Genomic DNA, 23,313 nt, shown 5'->3' with positions numbered 1-23,313 from the left:
TTAAAGTTCATGCTCATCTTCAATAAGAGGACCATACACATGTTCCTCAAATTCAACCATGAATTGCAATCTTGCTTTAAAAGAATCAAGCAGCCAAGTTGTCTGCTTACCACCCCTCATGTAGTGTCTGGTCTTTAACCACTTCTCAGAATTACATCTACCCCATAGGTAAGCACATCTAAACACCTTTAATACAGAAATATCCTTTATTTTGAATATATTGATCTTCTTCAATCTGGTCTGCAAGTTCCTCTCCTTCTAATCTCCATGCAGAGATTGACTGTTTTCTGTCTTTCAGCTTTTATAAATCAGTGGAATCTTGTCGGCTGGTTCCACCCTCTCAGATTGTTACAGGAATCTACCAGACCTTAGTCCTAATACTTAAGGGAAAATTATTTGGTTATAGTTGCCTCCTTCCTAATTTTCCCTTGCTAATTATGTTTAAATTCTTGTGTTACCAGTCCCTTGTCTGTTCTTTTTTCTTTTTTTTAAATACTTTAGAAAATCTTTATTACTTCCACAGAGAGTGCATAACAAATGCACATTTCAACTAAAAAAGGACTACTGACGCCATTATTGAACTTTTACATACTGTTATGGCAGAAAAGAACAAATATTTTCTCTCCATTTTATATCTTCTTTCCTAGGAAACAAAAATTAACAAAATTAAAATTCATACCCAAATATCAACAGCAGCTTCTATATAATTGGACATGCTCTGTTGTTTCGTCAGTGCATCTCCGCACATAGTGGCGCAGTAAGAAGGGTGCAGATCACCCCAGACACCATCTTCATCTTCTCCTCTCTGCCTCCCTCCCCCACCCTCCCCCGGACAATTGTAGAAGATGGATTAAAAAGGGATTAGTTAAGGTTCTAGTTATTTCCTGCAGTTTACAAAATGACCATAAAAGATGTTGTAATGACTGTAACGAGCAGAATGACTGCTCTAAAAGTACATTAGGGGATCCCATTCCATCTTTCCAATCTACTAAAAACATCAATTGTGCAGTCCAATAGTACCATTGCATATTTGGCACTGCTCTACCTCCTTCTTTTAGTACATGGGAGTCACAACCATGGAGATGAGTCTCCTGCAAAAAATAACATCCAACTTAAACCTTTTCAGTTCTCAAAAAACCATACTACATTTACCAGGATTAAGTCCATTAACATTCCAGGTGCCCACCACCAACTGAATTTCCCTTTCAAGTTTTCCTTTCCCATTCTTCTCAATCCCATCCAATTTAGAAAACTCCCGTATACTCCACAATCCCCTTCTGCCTCCCCCCACTCCTTCCCTTCCCAATCATTAAATAGGCTGACCACCCCTTTCCCTGATCAGCAGTCCCAAGATGAAAGAGACATCCCATCTCAATGGCAATGCAAATTCATCAAATTTCCAGTTTTAAGCTCACTCTACTATTACTGTACACTCATTTTTACTTTGTATATCACCATACTCAAAGTAAAGATCTAAGAAAAATCAGCAATGTTCAAATCCAGGTCTTTATCTCCCAATCTTAGAAGTCTTTTTATGAGTTCCCTTGACAGTTTGCTATGCAGATTCTTTTGACAGTTCCAGTGGCATCTTGTGTTGAGAAGATGAGGCTGGTAGATTGTTACAGTCCACCTCTTTAAGTGCCACCCTGGCTTCTTCCACCAACTTAATCTTATGTGAATTCCCAGTCACCGTAATCCATAGAGAAAAAGGAAAGAACCTGTTCTGTTCTCATATAGTTTACTGCCTCAGTCCAGGACTCTCTAAGTAGACATGTGCTATATTCTACAGAAAGCTAAACCTTAGCACACCAAAGCACACACAGAAAGTCCTTATAATTTTCTGAAATATGCTTTATTGAACAAATATACGTAATAGATGTACTCACAGTTGGTAGATTTTTTTGAATATTGTAGTTGGAGGTGCAGATTTGAAGAACAGAAGCTTTGTGGTAGAGGTGAGAGAATAGTTAGACAGTAAGGTACCCCAAGTTCTAGAAATGAAATGCAGAATTGTTCATGTGTGTGGTCAGATAGCTTCATGTGTGTGGTAATCCCTGGAGGGGTAAGGTTAAGCAAAAAAGGAGAGAGAAAAATTGTGTGCTTGTGTGAGAGAGAAAATGGGAGGGAGTGTGTATGTATATATGTATGTGTCTGCCGGAGAAAGAAAGAAAAAGAGCATCTGGGATTAGGGAGGAAGAGAGTGTCAGAGAGAAAGTAGATGCATGCCCTATTTACTTTACTAATCAGTACCAGTTTCATGGTATTCACAATTTAAAGTTCCCAGGTATGATTTTCTCTGAGCTACCATCTTGTTGAGCTCTGTCTCTGTCTCTGTCTCTCTCTCTCTCTCTCATTGCAGAAACATTGGATTCTCAGACTGCACATCTTGGCCTCACTCTGGTGACAGACCATGTAACATCACGCCTGATTGTGAGTACTGTAATTACAATTGAAACCCTGGCAGTATCAGGAAAAACTGCAACTTTATGAAACTGCTGAAGGACAGCTGCTTTGTTTTCATACTATACAGCAGTGGTGTACCTAGCATATGTGAAACCCGGGGCCCATCATTTTTTGACACCCTCCATCTATATCAAATATATGATTTTTAGTAACAATCTACATATCGCACACCAAGAGTGTACCTAGGAAAAGGCAGCATCTTAAGCACTGCAGTGAGCACTAGAACACCAACACATACATTGTAAAAATAAACAAGCCAGATCCCGCACAGTCAATTGATCCTGTAGTCAATGCCAACTGAAAACTATGTCCTTTCATACACACAGAACAGAGATACACCCTCACCCAATATGGAATAATCACAAAATAGAAATATGTAGACAAAAGATAAACTGAACCGCCAAGAAACCAGACTCTGCATACAATGCAACACCACAACACCACAAAAACAGTGACACATGTCCCCTAATACTGTGCAAAATATAAAGACAGTAGATGTAAATTTGAAAAAACTGATACATAACAATCACCACTTTACAAATTAACAAATAAAAATAAAACAAATAATGAGAAATAAGAAAATACCATTTTATTGGACTAATCCATTTTTCAATTAGCTTTCAGAGGCCAAATCTTTCTTCAGAACAGTACAGTTTACTGCTGTTATGGTATCCTGTCCTAATAAAAGGGGTTTAGTCCAAAAAATTGCCTTATTTCCATTTCCTATTTATAAACTTTTATCAATACAGTTACAATACTACTTGATTCTAAGTAAAGCAACAAAAAAATCTTTCTACCTTTTGTCGTTTCTGCTTTAATCATCTTCTCTTTGCTCTCTTCTTTCTATACAGCTTTGTCCTCTCTCCCTTCCTTGCAATATCTACCCTCTCTTTGCCCCTTCCACCCAACTTCTGCCCTCTCTCTCTATCCCTTTCATCTACTGCCCACACTCTCTCTGCCCCTTCCATCTACTGTCACCCTCTCTCTCTTCCATATGGCATCCTGGGGTCCCTTCTCTCCTTTGTACATGATTCATTTCAGCTTCACTCCCTCTCCATTTTTCTGTCTCCACCCCCTCCCCTATGCTTTGGCATCTGTCTCTTTCTCTTCTCTTTTCCTTCTTTCCTTCCCACTCCACACCGTGGTGTGGTATCTCTATCTCCTTCCCTTCCCTCATGCCATGGCATCTCTTTCGCCCCCTCCATGGTCTGGTATCTCCTTTCCTTTTTTCCTTTCCCTCCCTTCCATGGACTTGGCATCTCTAGTTCCTCTCCCTTGTTTTCCTTCTCCCTTCTTCCCTCTCTCTCCCCAATTGGGTGCTGCTGCAGCAACATTTCTCTCCCCCCTTCCCTGTACAGCAGCAGCATTTCTCCCCCTGCCCTGTGTAGCAGCAGAACTTCCCCCCCCTTGCCTGTGCAGCATTTCTTTTCCCCTTGCCTGTGCAGCATTAGCATTTCTCTCCCCCTTGCCTGTGCAGCATTTCTTCCCCCTTCCCTGTGCAGCAGCAGAAGCATGTTCCCCCCTTGCCTTTGCAGCATTTCTACCCTCTCCCCTTCCCTGTGCAGCAGCATGTCTCCCCTCTATAGTGTGTCTATGCATTATAGAATCGTGCTCAGCATTTTGCTGCTGGATGTCTAAACAACACCTACATTTTAGACGTCCTTTACAGAATCTGGCCCTAACTGTCTGACATATAACCATGAAGGCAGTTTACAACAGGCACTATCACAGAGATGTGTGCAAAGCTTTACTAGACTGGAATCCTGATCATCAAGTGATTCCCCTGGCCAGGTAGCAGCACTAGTCTTACTGAGTTTCTCAGTCATGCTCAATTATAATCTTTTCTGACAGAAAGAATGGATAATGAGTTTACAATAGTATAATACACCCTTCTACCTTCAGCAGTACACAAAATTAGGAAATGTATGTGTGATCTGTGCTATCTTACCCTGGAATTGATGTGAATATAATTGCCTCTCTCTCTCTCTCCTTCCTTCAGACCTGTGGGCCAGGAATTCCTCGTGAGTGTGACAAGACCACATACTTCAGTGGTGTCTGCTATGTCTTAAAGAGATACCAAGAGAGCCCCAGGAAACTGTTAACTGGGTATCAAGGTAAGAAAGAACTGCAGTGCAGAACTATATGAGTCAGAATATAATCTAGCTTGGACAGTCTGATCCCTTAAAGAATGAACTTTCTGTGCTGAAACATTGATGTGTTCTGTGTCAATGTATCATGTAAGGAAAATTTCTTCATACAGACCATCAGGGACAGGCTGAGACAGGCATAACTTTGTATCTATAGGAATTGTACTGCAGGGCTACAACTGAATGACACAGACATCCTTGCAGAACAGAGCAGCAGCCTAAAGCAGGGGTAGGCAATTCCGGTCCTTGAGAGCCGGAGCCAGGTCAGGTTTTCAGGATATCCACAATAAATATGCATGAGATAGATTTGCATCTCAAGGAAGCAGTGCATGCAAATCCATCTCGTACATATTAATTGTGGATATCCTGAAAACCTGCTCTGGCTCCGGCTCTCGAGGACCAGAATTGCCTACCCCTGATCTAGTATATAAGGTCTTCATTCTATCCCGTTTGTGCAGTAGACTGTAAGCCAAGAGACACAGGTTCAAACCCTATTATAACTCTTTTTTTGTGTGTGTAAATGTGATCCCTCCAGGATCTAAAAAAAATTACCTACTGTAACAGAATATACACCACCTCAATAGCACCGTCTTATCGGAAGCTGCATTGGTTGCTGATGGAAGCCCGTGTGAAGTTTAAATTTATTTGCTTTTGTTTTAAGGTTCTATTTGGTCTTACTCCCAAATATCTAGTTGACCTTTTTTTCTTTGCAACTAATAAACAGAGGAGAAGTTTGCACTTGAATTTTGTTTTTCTGCCTGTTAAAAGGTTGTAAACGTAAAAAATACCATCAACACCTTTGTCATATCAGGCGGCATTATGGGGCAAGGATTTGGAACATTTGATTATGTCCTCCAATTCCTATGTGGAATTTAGGAAGCATCTAAAAACATATTTGTTCTCTAAATATTTGGGTAATTAGTTTGCATACTTATGGATATCATAATTTCAGCAATTTGTTTAGTTTCTTTTAATCAGATGGTCATTTAATTTTCATTCTATTCAACTGTATATCTTATTTAGGAATCTTTGTTAACCGTATAGAACTTTATGGTCCTGCGGTATATAAGCTGATTATTTTTTTTAATTCTTTATTGATTTTCCAAACATTAACAGTGCAAAACACAAATATGTATACATATAATAAATCAATAAAATCACATCATTATTTAAAAAAAAAAAAAAAAAGAGCTGATGTAGAACTTGAACATAGTCCACAGTCCATTGCACTAACCACCAGGCTAACCTTCTGACCTGCATTGTTCAGAATGGCTATAATTCCTGCAGCAGACATAGAGCCTGGTTTTCCCTTCCAGTTTAACTTTCAGGGGAGAGGGAAGAGGACAGCAACCACTGGAGGATTAAGGAGGCGTCATGCCTTAATCCCTCCAGTAGTCAGCTGCTCAATTAGAGCATATGTACGTAACTTGAACTTGATTGAAACAGGTCTAGATAAAAATATCCCTCTTTTTAAATATAGACATTTGTTCCCATTCATAAATTCCTATTGGATTTCCTACTTTTAGGCCTTCCCTATTCCCACCCAGACATGCCCACAACCCCTCCCCCCCCCCCTTTGCTATTTGGATGAACTGCAGTATGAAACAACCAAATTCTGATTTTCCAAAATCAGGATTTGGATGTTGTTGTTTTTTTATAATTCTTTATTTATTGATTGATGTTATAATTTTTGACAATCTCAGTCAAAGCACAAGAAAAAATATCATGTAAAACAAAATATCTCCATTAATCCAAATCAAAGTACAAAGGTAAATTTTTCATAGTCTAATTTCTAATGGAGACGGAGCTGAAATTTGCTGAAATTAACCTAGGAATTAAATAACAAGGAAAACCAAAGGGAGGCTCGACTGCCGTTGAGCATTTTCTCTCTAAATGGCTTTAGAAGAGGCAGAGTAAATAATTACTTACTATGAATAAATTTAGATAACTGCTGCAGTTCATAGAAAACAAATCTGTTCTCTTTATATACCATAATGAACTTACAGGGATACCTCAGAACAAAGGTCTCCCCCAACTGTATCACCCGAGGTCTCAATATAAGAAACTGTTTTCTTCTCTTCTGGGTCGGGCGTGAAATATCTGGATACATTCTTATATTATTTGACAAAAAACAATTTTAGCATCCATTCTCTATCTAAATCAGTAGCAAAATGTACCAATAAAGTAGTTGATACCTGAGTCTCAGTTTCCGACCTCTCCAGGATTTGGATGTTTTTAGCAGATGGACCTTTTTTAGGCATTTTAAGAAGTTCATCTGCTTTGAAAATGAGCACCATTCTAATCACTGAAATGCAATGTGACAAATCCAGGGCAGGTTAATCCTGTTTCTGATGGCTGGCTGCATTAGAAGATGCGGCTTTTTAGCATCTATGGGAAAGCCTACATCACAAGGAAAGATGAGCTCCAGTACAAGGTGCTATCCCTGGTCCTGAAGAATCATCCTGAGTCTTAAATACGTAGAGATGACATGGGGACACATTTGTCCCCGTCCCTGCAAGAACTCAATTTCCCCATCCCATCCCCATGAGTTTTGTCGCTGTCCCTGTCCCTGCCCTATTCCTGTAAGCTCTGCCTTAACCTCACAAGCCTCAAAAGCTTGCAGGAATGGGATGAGATGGGAAAATGAGTTCCTGAGGGGACAGGGAAAAATTTGTCCCCATGTCATTCTCTAGTCTTAAATGGCTCTATCTTTATTCCCTGGTTTTCCACTGTTCACAGGATTCTCTCTTTTTTTTTCTTGAACAGAATGTGTGAAGAGAAACGTGGACATGGTTTTCCTCTTTGATGGCTCAGGCAGTATGTCCTCAGATCAGTTCAATGGCATCCTAGGATTTATGACCAATGTGATGGAGGGGCTGCAAAACAGCTCAGTGAAGGTATTACTGGCATGGAGAAGCGAGTTCCTAGGCAAGATGAGGATCTTATGTGCAGGGTTAGGTCATAAAGAAAATATAGACAAAACTTTGAGTTCTTTGAAGGCTATGTTTCCTTCTGCTGTATCACTACGTATAATGAATGAGAAAAGACAGCAGAATAATTACCATGAGAGTTAAATACAATACACTAATCTAATCTAAGGCTTGGATTTATATACCAAGTCATCATTCTAAGAAAGCTCAACTCGATTTACAGTACAATTAAATGTGAGAACTTCTATTCTGCTATTTGCCCAAAGGCTTAGTGCAGATTACAATAAAAAAATATATATATATATACTATATTTTAAAAAGGGGAATAATCTTTAATTGCACAATAATTACCCCAGGTATGTTAGATAGATTGTGAGCCCACCAGAACAGATAGGGAAAAATGCTTGAATACCTTAATGTAAACCACTTTCACCACCTCCATTGATAGGCGGTACACAAATAAATAAAATGAAGTCAATGAAATATCATATTTAATAAAGAAACTTACCTGGCCCCCCACCCCTTTTATTAAGCCACATTCAAATTTTTTATTGCCGACGGCAGTGGTAAAAGTTCTGATGCTCATAGGAATTCTATAAGCGTCAGAGCTTTTACCGCCATATCCAGTGATAAAAAAATACTACTAACGCAGCTTCATATAAGGAGGGGGGTCAAATCTTTAAGAATTTCCTAAACAAGTAGGATTAATAGTTTCTCAAATCTTAAATAAGAGGAATCTGATCTCAATGGTTGAGAATTCCAAAATTTTACTGCTTGATATACAAAAGGTGCAGTAAAAAAATAATTTACATTGACAGCTGGCTTATTCCATCCCTCCTCCAATTGGCTTTTCTTCTCTCTTATGTCTCCAGGAGTTTCTGCTGCTTTGCTCACCCCTGGGTTTAACACTTCTCTCTTCTCCCCCAGAGTTGTTGCCTCAATTTTCTTCCCTCACAGGAGCTGGTACTGTTTTACTTCTCCCCTCTACATGTTACCATTGGTTACCTTTTCCGCGCACTTGTCAATCCACTATGCCATCTCCCACTTTGGTTGAGAAAAGAAAATGTGACTTTATGCAATTTTTTTAGTACATACTTTTGCACTTATTTTTAAATTGTCTCACATTTTCTGTCTCTCCTGCTCTTCTCTTTCTGATCAATATGGCTCAGATGACTGATAGATGGGCTGTAGAGATTGACACAGGGACAAAATCCCCATCCGCACAAACTCATTCTCCACTGCACTAATTCCATCGCTTTCAATATAAGACAAATCTCATGATTTTTGTACAAATGAGATTTTGTACTGTTGCAGAATGAGGTGAGGATAAGTTTGAGTTTGTGGGGATGGGGATGTTGTGTCATTCTCTAATGGGCAGTGGGCATTTTCTCTGGAAGAGATCTTCAGCTATGCTTTCCTAATTTCTCTGTTTGACCTTTATAAATAAGAGATTTGAGATTGCCCTCAAGTCACTACAGATTTCAGAAGTCTTTACTGTACACATAGGGCTCACGGAAAAGCATGCGCTAAAATGCTACATGCGCTAGATGTTGGAGATGTTGGAGATGTTGTAACCCTATACTTCTACTAAGACTAGGGATCCTTTTATTAAAGTGCACATTTAGTGAGCGCTAAATTGGTTAGCGTACCTTAATAAAAGGACCCCTAAGTATCTTAATTAAAAAAAATGTCCCGCGACTTAGCCTACGTTTTAGATTTCAGCCCCTATGTGATTGAGTTTGACACCCCTACTCTAAAACTTTTCCCTTCAGTCACAAGGAAGAAAGTAGTAAAGCTGCTAGAGAAACTCTTACACCTGAGGATTTGGGGCGTGGCTTCATTTTTTTGAGCAGGTGGTAGATTGCTAATCCAGTGCGTGCGGTAAAAACCGTAGTGCACCTTCGTAAAAGGAGCCCATAATTATGGAACTCTTTAATCCTGGCACCTATTAAATCTAGTTATTCCCATACTTATTCTCTCCATTATTGTAGAGGTGAGATCCTTGCGAGGGAATTCTGATATCTGCTTGACTATGACTACCACTTAGCTTTCTTTTTTCTTTTCACAATTTCACTGAAAGCTTACTAAAGGGGTGGTATAACAAAATTTTAATAGACTTCAAACAAGCATAATGTCATTGAGATGACTGCAAAGTTCAAGAATAGTAAGTATTTGGCATCTCTGCACCATCTAGCAAAGTCTGGGCCAGGTGGTACTGCAGGTGATGAAGCACAAACTCTGATGTCAGATGTTTATAACATCCTGCAAAGCATCTGCATGGTGATAGGTTTACTTTTATAGCACCTTAGAATCAAGAAAGCAATATATTGATTAAGGGACTGTTGCTTTTTGTGGACAAAGCATATGATTGAAGTTGAGCATTTCCAAAAATGAACAAAACTATTAGAAGTCAGTTTGCGGGTGTCTTGGATTATCTTCACCTTGAGGCCAATATTCAGAGCATGGGAGGCAACCCAGCTACCTCCCGCAGTTGGTGACAAACCCAGATATTCAATGCCGGTGACTATATCCGGCCACCGGCATTGAATTTCAGGTTTGAATCGGCCACCAAAGACTTAGCCAATATTCGTTGGTCAAAGATAGACCTGTTTTTTAGGCAGGTTTATCTGGCCACTAGCCTTAGCCAGTCAGCCAATGAATATTGGCAGTGACCAGCCCTGTCATGGAACATAGCTGGGACAGAGCTGGTCACAGCCATTCCGCTAACCGGGATATTCAACAGCTATCTCCTGCTGAATAACGGCAGTTAGGCAGCTTACTGGTATTTAGCCGGCTGGGAATGGCTCCCAGCTGACCAAATACCACTGAATATCGGGTGGCTTGTCTTTTGTCAGATGATTTCCTGAAACAGTAATATGATAGCCCAAAAGTGTGACACATTTACAAAAGTATGACTCAAAAGTGTGAGTCATTCTAATCTCATTAGTTATTATTGTGTCAAATTCATTTGTTTGGAAATCAGTGTCCATTTTTCTCCCTATGCTTCTCTCCACTGAATTTTGATCTGTATTCACTCAGTGCACCTGTTTTGCTAAAATGGCAGTCTGTCTTTTTCAAACTGTATATAGAGCATCACCGCAGTCTTTTGCAGCTAACACTCATGAGAACAACTGAAAATCCCTGAGCTGGCTGCTGAATGGCTTTCTTACTGTTTCCACATCAATTGCTGTGACCTAGATTCCTTTCATGTGCTGCAGCACCATTTCAGCTGCCAAAACATTTTGCAGTTCATGGTCTATTAGCACTTTTGACATACCTCCTCCTTTCCTGTATAAAGCGGTTTACAAACAAAGGTATAAAAAGTTAAAATGTAAAAAAAAGAAAGAAAAAGAATGCGAGGTATGTAATAGGACATAGTAGAATATGGACAATGATGGAGGTTGGCTCAGTATATATGTTGCTAGGATCAGATTTGGTTCAGCCCCGAAAAACCTCATTCTGGATCCCACAGACTAGATGGTTATGAAATATTTATCATTACAAATTTGAAGTCATGGAATTCAAAATGATTTAATATGGTAACAGAGGCTGCTGCCTGGTTAAATTGTCCTGTATGGACCAACCTCTAATATACAGTGTCACTTAATCAGATAGTGTCGTTGACTATTAGCACTGATCATGTAAGCACTATCTGGTTGGTGTCAGGGTGGACCTAAAAGTTATCCAGGCATCATAGATATTCAGTGTTGGTGCTTAAAAAGCTAATTAGACATGTTGGATTGCATATAATGCAGTCCTAACTTTGTCAGGTTAGTTTCTGAATATTGATCATACCTGGATCCAAGTTTCCAAGTTTATTTGATATACCATCTCTCAGCAATTGGCTAAATAGTTCACAATAAGTATCGCATAAAAAGTACAATTTAATTTATAACATTTTGTTGAAGGAATCAAATAAATATACAATAATATAATACAAAGAGATATTCATTACAATTAGATTCACAATAATAATATTTCCATATGTATTTCTACCATTCCTCCAAAATATATTTCCATATGACCTAATCCATTCCTTTCTACACCCCCCCCTTAATCCCTTCCCCTTCCCCCTAAAGTACAATTTAAAATAAAATTTAAATAATGTCGGTTAAAATTAAGTATAAGGAGGGAATTACAAGACAGACAAAACTTTCCAGACAGAAGGGTAAGGACACAAGGGAATAAAAAAATACATCGAGATTAAAAAAATAAATAAATAAAAATACTAAAGGGAACAAGAGGGGAGGGAAAGTACAGGAGGTAAGGGGATAATTTCTGGGTGCTGCCAAACACCCAGACATGTGATGCTAGTAACTGGATAGCTGCCATTACTAAATATCCAGGCTAATTTTCCCAGAGGCAGTCAGCACTACTATAAATGCTAACTGCTGTGTGCTCTTTGGGGGGGGAGGGAGAGAGAGGCAAGTTTTATGATACTGTGCAACACAGCATTAGTGGTAACAGCACTCTCATTACAACCCTAATTCTTATTATGAAACTGCAGTGGTATAAAGACCAAATATAAACAAGTACAATGAGAGAAATAAGCTCAAAATCATCAATCACCATGAAATACTTTGAAAAATATACTTATAACAGCACTGAAATTCAAATAACAGAGATATAATGCAATGAAACAACTAATAAATACACATTCTGGCCTGGATTATCTATAATGTGGCCACCTAAAAAGCATATATTATATTTGTCTTTGTTGATTTCACACTAAGGACTAACAATAAATGTTCTGAAAGAACTCTTCTGAAAATATTTCTGAAATGTATGGACCTTCAGACCACCATTGGGTATAAAACACCAATTGTTTTACTCTTCGTCGGTCCAGCCTTTATTAATTATTTATAGTGTGCTCATTTTGAATTTTTCTCATTATTTTTTAACTTAATTTTGCTTAAAATTTCCTATATATTCATGACAAACGGAATGTCACTTAGCTTTAGTTATAGTGATACTGTGCTGTCTTCACCTCTCCCGACATGCATGTTTCAAAAAAGAAACCTTTCTTCAGGGTCGAGGGAAACTATAAAGAAATAACAGTGTGCCTTACTTTCTCATATATAAAAAGACAAACTAACAACAGATAATGCCTCTCTTAGATATTCTAAACTGAAAAACAAGTTGCGTACCGTTTGAGGGAGCTAACTCGAAGTTGTAACATGGCTGCGGTTTGCAATTACGGTCGTTATATACAGCTGACCTAATGCACATCACCGGAAGTATGACGTAATCACCATACCAGTGCGAGGCTCAGCCACAGGACTAGAGCTAATGTCAACAGGCTCTCATAGGATAGATAGCCACTCTATTTCTTCATTAAGCCCTGCAGGAGCCAGGGACTTAAGTCTGTATATCCATTTCTGCTCTTTGAATGCTAATGCTTTCTGAATATTACTTCCCTCCCACCCTACTGTAACAGAGTCAATGATTCTCCATTTAATGTCAGACCACTCATGTCCCATCAACTGCCAATGCCTCACCAGGGGGGCAGTATCCTGTTCCGTGCGCACCCGAGATTTATGCTCATTTAACTGATCGTGTGTCAATCATGCAATAGCACCCTATAGAGAATCATACCTCTGCGAAAGATAGGCACCAGAAATGTACGCCAGGGTTTTCTGGCCCTACATTTCCGGCTCCTACCATATCTATGCTGTGAATCACGCAGGCCACCTAATACTACTTCTGGCACTAACATGCCCATTGTGGTGTTTGGCGGCCTAAAGTGCCTATGTAGGTGTGATTCTGGCACGTATTATTTAGGAGCCGTTAGGGTGCCTACTGCTACCTAAATATAGGCGCTGTTTGTAGAATTTGGCCCTCTGTCTGTGGAGGGCTCGCAATCTAAGTTTGTACCCGAGGCTATTGAGAGTTAAGTGACTTGACCAAGATCATGCAGGGCTGCTGTGGGTTCCCCTGGTTTTCAGCCCACTGCACTAACCATAGGCTACTCCTCTACTCCAGTGATAACCTAGACCAGGGGTGGACAACTCTGTTTCTCAAGGGCCGGAATCCAGTCGGGTTTTCAGGATTTACTCAATGAATTTGCATGCGATCTATTTGTATGCACTGCTTTCAATGCATATTCATTGGGGAAATCCTGAAAACCCGACTGGATTTCAGCCCTCGAGGACCGGAGTTGCCCACTCCTGACCATGACAAACAACCCACAGGCAATATTGCAGTAACTTAAAGTGATTCAAGATAAAGTTAGACAAGTTCCTTTGACCTAAGGGCTGCCGCGTGAGCAGACTGCTAGGCACGAAGGACCACTGGTCTGACCCAGCAGCGGTCTTACCGGTAAAGATGAAAACTGAAAATCCACCTCTGTCTCTTTCTTTTTGTATTTCTCCCTCTGTTTCTCTCTCGCTCTCTACTTCTGGCTGTGCCTCTGTTTTTCCTTTCTCCCTGTCTTCCTTTCACTGTCTCTGTCTTCAGTTTGCAGCAGTGCAGTTTTCAAAGAATGTGAATACAGAGTTCAGCTTCAAGGATTATCAGCTTCTGAAGGACCCCAGAAAGCTCCTGTCCAATGTCACTCAAATGAAGAGTCTCACCTATACTTTCAAAGGGATACAGCATGTGATGTAAGTAGAGACATTGCATACATATGTAGGACTACAGTGCTGATAAAATTTTGTGCTAAGCGCTATCTATAAATAACACTCAGAGTTGGGTACCATTTATAGAATAGTGTTTGATGCCAGAGTTTTCTGGCACCCACTATAAGGCTCAAGGATATACAGTACACCAAGTAAAACTTGGTGCAAATTCTGACATCTACATTACATGCAGATCTCTCTTATTCTATAAAAGTGCATGTCAATTCTAGGAATGCCCCTGATTCACTCATGACCAAGGCCACACACCCTTTTTGGACCCTCATGTAAATTTTATGCGCAGATCCCAGTGCCTAAAACTGTGCACATAAATTATAATTAATGCTGATTAGCACCGATAGTCGATTATTAGCACCCAATTATCAACACTAATTGGCTGGTTATTCAATTAAATTGCATATGGCAATTACTGGTCCATCAAGCCCAGTATCCTGTTTCCAACAGTCCCAACCTAGGTCATAAGTACCTGGCAAGATCCCAAAGAGTAAAACAGATTTTATGCTGCTTATCCTAGGAATAAGTAGTGGATTAAGATGTCCATCTTAATAATGGCTTATGGACTTTTCTTTTAAATCCTGCTAAGCTAACTGCTTTCATCACATTCTCTGGCAACCATTTTCAGAGTTTAATTGCACATTGGGTAAAGAAATACTGTCTCTAGTTTGTTTTAAATCTACTACTTAGTAGCTTCATTCCAAGTCACCTAATCCTAGTATTTTTGGAAAGAGTAAACAAGCAATTCACATTTATCCGTTCTACGCCACTCAGTATTTTATAGACATCTCTCATATAGAAATGTAGAAGCATGATGACAGATAAAAGCCAAATGGCTCAACCAGTCTGCCCATCCACAGCATCCACTATCTCCTCCTCTCCCTAAGATAGTATCCTGCAAACTTTCTCGAGCTGCGGCACACTGAAAGTAGTGGCCACAGCTCGAGGCACCCGGAAGTGCGCGAGCATCACCATGACATCAAGTGCATGCATGAAGTCATCACATCAATGTCCGTGCATGCATGATAGCCCTTCAGATGGGCCCTGAGATGCCAGTGGGGGTGCCAGTAGGGAAAAGGGCTGGAGAGAAAGAGAGTTGCTGTTGCCAGCTTATTGCCATGAGAGGCACATCCTATAGGTAGTCAGCCCGTGCCAGCACCTCTCCTCCTCCCCAGTGTGCTGCGGCATACCTGAAATCTCAGGAGGCGCATTAGTGTGCCGTGGCACACAGTTTGCAATACACTGCCCTAAGAGATCCAACGTGCCTGTCCCACGCTTTCTTGAATTTAGATAGTATGTCTCCACCACCTAAACCAGGAGACTATTCCACAAATCAACCAATCTTTCTGTAAAAAAGTATCTCTCTTCTCCAGGCTGCAGAACCCTAGCTGCAGAGTAATGCATTTGGGGATTAATAATAGGAAGGAACCGTATATGCTGGGAGGAGAGAAGCTGATATGCACGGACGGGGAGAGGGACCTTGGGGTGATAGTGTCCGAAGATCTAAAGGCGAAAAAACAGTGTGACAAGGCAGTGGCTGCTGCCAGAAGGATTCTGGGCTGTATAAAGAGAGGCGTAGTCAGTAGAAGGAAGAAGGTGTTGATGCACCTGTACAGGTCATTGGTGAGGCCCCACTTGGAGTATTGTGTTCAGTTTTGGAGACCGTATCTGGCGAAAGACGTAAGAAGACTTGAGGCGGTCCAGAGGAGGGCGACGAAAATGATAGGAGGCTTGCGCCAGAAGACGTATGAGGAGAGACTGGAAGCCCTGAATATGTATACCCTAGAGGAAAGGAGAGACAGGGGAGATATGATTCAGACGTTCAAATACTTAAAGGGTATTAACGTAGAACAAAATCTTTTCCAGAGAAAGGAAAATGGTAAAACCAGAGGACATAATTTGAGGTTGAGGGGTGGTAGATTCAGGGGCAATGTTAGGAAATTCTACTTTACGGAGAGGGTGGTGGATGCCTGGAATGCGCTCCCGAGAGAGGTGGTGGAGAGTAAAACTGTGACTGAGTTCAAAGAAGCGTGGGATGAACACAGAAGATTTAGAATCAGAAAATAATATTAAAGATTGAACTAGGCCAGTTACTGGGCAGACTTGTACGGTCTGTGTCTGTGCATGGCCGTTTGGAGGAGGATGGGCAGGGGAGGGCTTCAATGGCTGGGAGGGTGTAGATGGGCTGGAGTAAGTCTTAACAGAGATTTCGGCAGTTGGAACCCAAGCACAGTACCGGGTAAAGCTTTGGATTCTCGCCCAGAAATAGCTAAGAAGAAAAAAAATAAAAATAAAAATAATAATTTAAATTGAATCAGATTGGGCAGACTGGATGGACCATTCGGGTCTTTATCTGCCGTCATCTACTATGTTACTATGTTACTATGTTTTAACCTTTCCTCATGGAGAAGTCATCCCATCCTTTTTATCATTTTCATCACCCTTCTCCATTTATTTTCAAATTCTGCTATATCTTTTTTGAGATGCGGCAACCAGAATTGTATACAATATTCAAAGTGTGGTTGCATCACGGAGCGATACAAGAGCATTATAATATTCTCATCTTTGTTTTCCATTCCTTTCATAATAATTCCTAATATTCTATTTGCTTTCTTAGTCACCATTGCACACTGAGCTGAGGATTTCAATATATCCTCAAAGATGACACCTTGATCCTTTTCCTGGGTGGAACCCTGCATCATATAGCTATAGTTCAAGTTCTTTTTTCCCACATGCAGCACATTAAACATCATCTGCCATTTTGATGCCCAGTCTCCCAACCTTGCAAGGTCCTCCAGCAATTTTTCACAATCCTCTTGCAATTTAACAACTTTGAATATATTTGTGTCATCAGCAAATTTAATTCTCACTAATTATTCCTATCTTTAGATCATTGATAAATATGTTAAAAAGCAGCGGTCCCAGTACAGACCCCTGTGGAACACCACTATTTACCCTTCACCATTGAGAATATTGACCATTTAAATCTATTCTCTGTTTTCTGTCTTTTAACCAGTTCTTAATCCATAACACTGGTCAACCAAAAAAAGGGGGGTTTTTTTGCTACTGAGAACTTAAGAAGTGTTCTTAGTTAATTTAATGATGCTGATTTCAGATCTGTAATTGAAATTCAGCTAGCACGTCAGGTTTCTGAGATACACATTACTGATTTTTTAGACAGTTTGCCATATTGGCACAATATTGTGATTATGAACTGTGTCCCACCAAACTTGTGTTAAGGAGTTTACTCTGAAAACAAACATGAAGACAATAAGGAGACATGTTATAGCATATATTTATGCCTCAACACACACAAAAGTAATGTTAGCATATTCAGAAATATTTGAGATACTTGCTTTTATGCTTGTATTGTAAATTTGTCTCTCTTTGTAAGAACCAACAATAGTCTCCCATCATACTGGGATTGAACTTTCCCTGATATCTGCTTTCCATCACCTTGATATCTTGATGAAATCTTTCCCCATGCTCATCACTGACATCACCAAGATTGGGTGGGAAGAAGTTGAGATGAGAATGTAAGAAGTGCATTTTAAGTGACATTCTGGAACCCACTAGTTGATATGCTGTCAGCATGTTCTCCACAAGCTCAGCATAATTCTCTGATTTGTGATTACCAAGAAAATTCTGAACAACCAGCATGAATGCTTCCCATGCTGCTGATTCAGTTGGGTTCAGCTTCTGTTTGAATGCATAATCAAGGATCAGTTTACGGATTTCGGATCCAAGAAAAACACCTTCTTTGATTTTGGCTTCACTTTTCTCGAAACCAAACGTACTTCTTAGGTGCTGAAATGCATCACTATTTTTGTTCATCACCTTGACAAAATTTTTCAGCAGACCCAGTTTTATATGTAGTACTGGAAGATAGATTTTCTCAAGATGTACTAAAGGCAGGTGCTTCCCACTGTATCTGCCAGGTATGGATTCAGTTTGGCCATTGTTTCTGCCTGTAGTGGTTGGCATCATCATGACTGTTCCAAAGACACAAGAAGCACATGCATTTGGTGTACCTCAGTTGCAGACCCAGAAAGAGTGACACAACTTAAGTGTCTCCATCGACTCGTACGTTTCCTTCAACCCAACTGTATGAGCAACAGGAACAGATGGCTTCTGGTTTCCATTGTGTAAAAGTACCGCTTTAAGGCTTGCTTTACTTGAATCAATGAATAGTCAAAATTCGTCAGAAACATGTTCATATCTCAGTTCACGCATGAGACCATTAATATCAGTACAGAAACAAATGTTTCTTTCCATTTGGTAAAAGGAGGCCAGGATGGTGTGACAATCATGGAAAAAAGATATTTTGGTGTACTGCCTTAAAAGATTCCATTGCTTCAACCTTGAACCCAACAATTCTGCTTTCTCCTTTGACAGTGACAAGTCTCTAACAAGATCATTAAGATCTTCTTGAGTTAGCAGGTGAGGTTGTTTTTCATCCACTTCAGGTTCATACAACTCCTCAGAAACAGTAAAATACAGACGCTTCACTGTAGCGTTATTGACGAAAATGATATAAACACAAACTTAAAAACAGGATGTGATAGACAAAAACTGTTTTCAGACTTAGAGTCAGCATGTGGCCCTTGTTAAGATACAGGTGACTGAATTCCAGCAGCAAAATGCTTGTTGACCAGTGTTATAAACTTGTTGTTCTTGTTCTATGGTGGGGGAAGAGGGAGGTGATTTTACATATATTTTGGATGACAACAGCTGTACTCTGTTAATGTTTCCTTTTCTATGCTGTTTGTTATATTGTCATCAATAAAAATTGTTCAAAAGTAGAGAATCACACCTCCATGAAAGATAGGCACCAGAAATGTAGGCCGGGGTTTTCTGGGCCTATATTTCTGTCACCTATCTGTGACATGAATCACGCCTACATAGGCACTTTACAGTACCTAATGCCACTTCTGGTGTTACTCTTCACTAATAATAAAGGCAATATAGTAATAGCACAGTAAATTCACAACATATACCCCAAATATAACTAGTGTACTCTTGAGGAATCTTCAGAATGCCAATGGAGTAATGTAACTCTTATCGGTAGCAATCGTCATCAATTCCATTTAGTGTTGTGTGGTTCTATCTCTTAACTAGTTATCTGTCATTCAAAAGTATTTAATATATCAACTCCCATACGAATCCATGAATTTCTTATATCTTATAATTCTTATATTTCTTCTATAATGGCCATCCGGCTCATGCAGTGAACTTATCTTTACAGCAGCACCTCTTCCGACATGGCACATGTTTCAGTGGCTTTCTTCAGGGATGAAGTGAAAAATGGAATAAACACATAACATGCTTGCTAGCTGGTACAGAAGTTGCCTTGCCACTTCTGCGGCAAGGCAACTTCTGTATCAGCTAGCAAGCAAGTTTTGCATTTATTCCACTTCTGGTGTTAGCCATGCCTATAGTGGTGTTAAGCGCCTATGAAGGTGCAATTCCAGTGTCTTTTAATTTAGGCACTGGTAGGTGCTATAGTTTTACTGTCTTTTACTATTTTAAATGGTATTAGTCAATTAACTTATGCACTGGAAGGGTGCCTACCGGCGCCTAAGGGCTCCTTATACAAAAGTGCGTTAGGGCCTTAATGCGTAGAATAGCGTGCGCTAAAATGCCACGCGGACTAGCCACTACCGCCTCCTCTTGAGCAGGCGGTAGTTTTTCAGCTAGGACACGCTAATCCGGTGCGTGCGCTAAAAGCGCTAGCGCACCTTTGTAAAAGGAGACCTAGGTTTTGGCACAACAGTGCCAATATAATATTCCCCTTACTGCCTATAAAATAGGTGTTGATAAGCTCTCACACACTAATTTTTTTAATGGCCATGCACTAATTGCAAAATTAGCACATGGAAATTAATGCAGAAAATAGGAAAAACAGCCATTTTTACCGTACCTGGAAAATGGCCTTAGTGTGCAAGAAAGACACATGTAAGGGCACACTAAGAACACTTTTTTCTGCAGCTTGGTAAATGGATCCATTAGTCACTTACCTCTCTTTTTTAAAATTATAATCAAGCTGTTAATGCATTGCTATGGGTTTACTGCCATCCTTTGAGTTATAGAGACATTAGCCATGCTCTAGAGCTCAAATTTCTTAGTGTTTTTGGCCTTTACCTGCTAGTTTATTGCCAAAGAAACTATGCCTCTGACTCTATCTCCATTTCTCAGGAACAACAGTTTCACCGAGAAAGAAGGAGCCCGGAATGATGCTACTCAGATCATGATTATCATAACTGATGGGGATGCTAGTGATGGGACAATTGTATACAATCCAAATCCTGTAGATGTGGCTGAAAGCAGAGGAATTGTCCGCTACATCATTGGGGTAAAATAGTCTGGCAATACTTGTATGTGTGATACCACCTCTTCTCTGCCCCCCATCACTCACCCCCACCCCTGCTCCTTCCACACCACGCTCATGCCCTCTCTTCCCACCCCCCATACCTCTTAAAATCCTCACCAAAATCCCCATTCTGAATTAGTTGCAGCTGATTCAAACTCTTTTTGGTTAGACCAGTATACAGGGCTTTGCAGTAGTCTAGTCATGATGTTATCATGACATGGACCACTGTGGTCAGACTTGTCTCTTCAATATATCAATATATGGAAAGAGATTTCATAGCTGCCAAAGACAGAGACAATATTTAAAGGTAGTTTGAATTTGCAGGTTCAAGAGTGAGCAATGAGTCTAGCAGTATCCCGAGATTCTTGACCTGTGATTTTAGGGGGAGTTCATACTTTCCCAAAAATATTTTGAAGTCAGGTATTTGTCCACTTGTATTAGGAACCCAAAGAATCTCTGTTTTGCTTGGGTTCAGACAGAGTTTGTTGTTGTTTGCCCATTCCTGAGTTGTGATTTAACAAGTAGTCAGTTTTCTCAAAGCTGTGGGTAGATCTGGTTCACTGGGTATGAGTAGTTTGCACATCACCAGCATAGATATAGAATTTTGTGTCCATTGATCGAAGCAGCTTAGCCAGAGGCTTGAGGTAGATATTAAATAAGATGGGAGATAGTATGGACCCCTGTGGTACCCCATAGTTCAGTGCTCAAGATAATGATGTGCTATTGCTGAACAGAACTGATTGTTGTCTGTCTGGCACATAGGATTTGAACCATGTAAATACTGTGCCACAGATACCTGTATCTACCAGTCTTGTAAGCATGATATTATGATCCACAGTGCTGAAAACTGCTTAGAAATCCAGCAACACTAGTATCAAGGCAGATTCCTTGTCCCAATTTCTGTGCAGATTATCAAGAAGGGACACAAGAATTGTCCCTGTTCCGTTCCTAGGTCTGAAATCAGATTGAGACGGGTCTAGCCAATTCCTTTCAGTTAGCCAATCATTAAGTTGAGTGTAGACAGTCTGTTCTATAAGTTTTGCCAGAAAAGGGATGTTAGAGACTGGTCAGTAGTTTTCGAGTTTGTCCTCTTCAAGGGAACTCTTTTTCAGTAGGGGGCACACCACAGCTCTTTTTTGTGTTGTTGGTAACTAACCTTCCACAAGCAAGGAGTTAACAATTTTAATGGCTTCTTCAATGAGGCCTGTGCTCGCTTGTTGTACTATCTTTGCTGGACAGGGGTCGAGAGGGCAGGTTGTAGGCCATAGGCCTTTCAGGGTTTTTTCAAGAGCTGCTTCTATGATCTTGTTGAATGAGTCCCAGATGGCTGTGCATTGTAGGGTGAAAAGGGTGTTCTCTTCATTAGCTGGTGAGAGCTTTGATGGGACTGTCTATCTGTAGGGCTTGAATCCCTGGTGTAGCCAAACATTAAAGAACAAAATTAATCAAAATTAGCATAATAACTAATTTCAATCTGTGGGTTAAACCAGTCTGCAAAAGCAGCTCAAATATCCCAATGGCAGTTATAATCTCACAAAATATCATAAGCATTATAATATAGTACTAGCAAACTGTATATCTCATTATGATAGTATGATAATAAAAAAGCTTACCCCCCATTCTATGAAACTGCGATAGCAGTTTTTAGTGTGGTGAGCTGCGCTGAATGGCCCGCGCTGCTCCCAACGCTCATAGAGTTCTTATGAGCATCGAGAGCAGCGCGGGCCATTCAGCGTGGCTCTCTGTGCTACAAACTGCTAGTGCAGTTTAATAGAAGAGGGGGTTAGTACGTTATGTTAATGAAGCAAACCACTTTGCTACGTATATATATAGAAAACCCAAAAAACTCTGGAGTGATGATATTCCTAAATGGACTTTATTTGAAAGAGTCAAAGTTCCAAAGGTACACCAAAATCATCCACATAAAATAATTTTATCCACATAAAAATGAATTCATCCACATAAAAATAGGTTATCCACATAAAAGCCTTAAAGAACCTAGTCTGCTAGGGAAACAGGATCCAACACGGACCGTGTTTCGACAAAAAGTCTTCTTCAGGAGTCCATGGGGGTCCTATAAAGGTGTACACGTGGGAAGCAATTGTGTGGTGAACCGGAAGGGAAAAACAAAAAAACTTTGTGGAGTGACGATGTTCCTAAATGGACTTTATTTGAAAGAGTCAAAGTTCCAAAGGTACACCAAAATCATCCACATAAAAATGAATTCATCCACATAAAAATAAATCATCCACATAAAAGCCTTAAAAGACCTAGTCTGCTAGGGATACAGGACCCAACACGGTCCGCGTTTTGACAAAAAGTCTTCTTCAGGTGTCCCTGGGGGTCCTATAAAGGTGAATACGTGGGAAACAATTATGTGGTGAGCCGGAAGTGAGACACTGCTTGCATTTACAATAGGAACATCATCACTCCACAGAGTTTTTTTGGTTTTCTCTGGATTTTCTTCTCGGTGGATATCTTGGGGTCAATTCTTTTTGTTTTTTCTACATATATATATCCACAATGAAATTACTGTAAGAAAAAATTTCAGGTCGGCTAATTTGTATGACTTTATATAAAGCACTTATATATAAAAATTTAGTTTTATAGGACGAATCTCTTCCAAGTAAATCAGCCTATTTGAATGGATTGGTGAACATGCAGGGCAAAACATATCAAACTTTCCTCCCTCTTTTATTCAATGAGGTAAATGCTCCAACACTCATAGGAATTCTATGAGCATCAGAGCATTTACCATGCTGGCCTACACTAAA

General features: G+C 40.0%; 1 protein-coding gene across 1 annotated transcript in view; it reads left to right on the top strand.

Moving 5' to 3' along the window:
- The window catches only part of ITGAL (integrin subunit alpha L), a 164,139-nt gene that overhangs the window by 41,645 nt on the left and 99,181 nt on the right, over positions 1-23,313 (top strand). The window contains exons 4-8 of the mRNA XM_033946954.1: positions 2,360-2,430; positions 4,463-4,577; positions 7,377-7,507; positions 13,997-14,142; positions 20,365-20,521. Coding sequence (XP_033802845.1) covers positions 2,360-2,430; positions 4,463-4,577; positions 7,377-7,507; positions 13,997-14,142; positions 20,365-20,521 — 620 coding nt within the window. The remainder of the gene's footprint in view (positions 1-2,359; positions 2,431-4,462; positions 4,578-7,376; positions 7,508-13,996; positions 14,143-20,364; positions 20,522-23,313) is intronic.

Source organism: Geotrypetes seraphini, chromosome 5, assembly GCF_902459505.1.
Source record: "Geotrypetes seraphini chromosome 5, aGeoSer1.1, whole genome shotgun sequence".
Classification (NCBI taxonomy): Eukaryota; Metazoa; Chordata; class Amphibia; order Gymnophiona; family Dermophiidae; genus Geotrypetes; species Geotrypetes seraphini.
The sequence above is the reverse complement of the archived record's forward strand: the minus strand, read 5'-3'. Positions and strand labels throughout refer to the sequence as shown.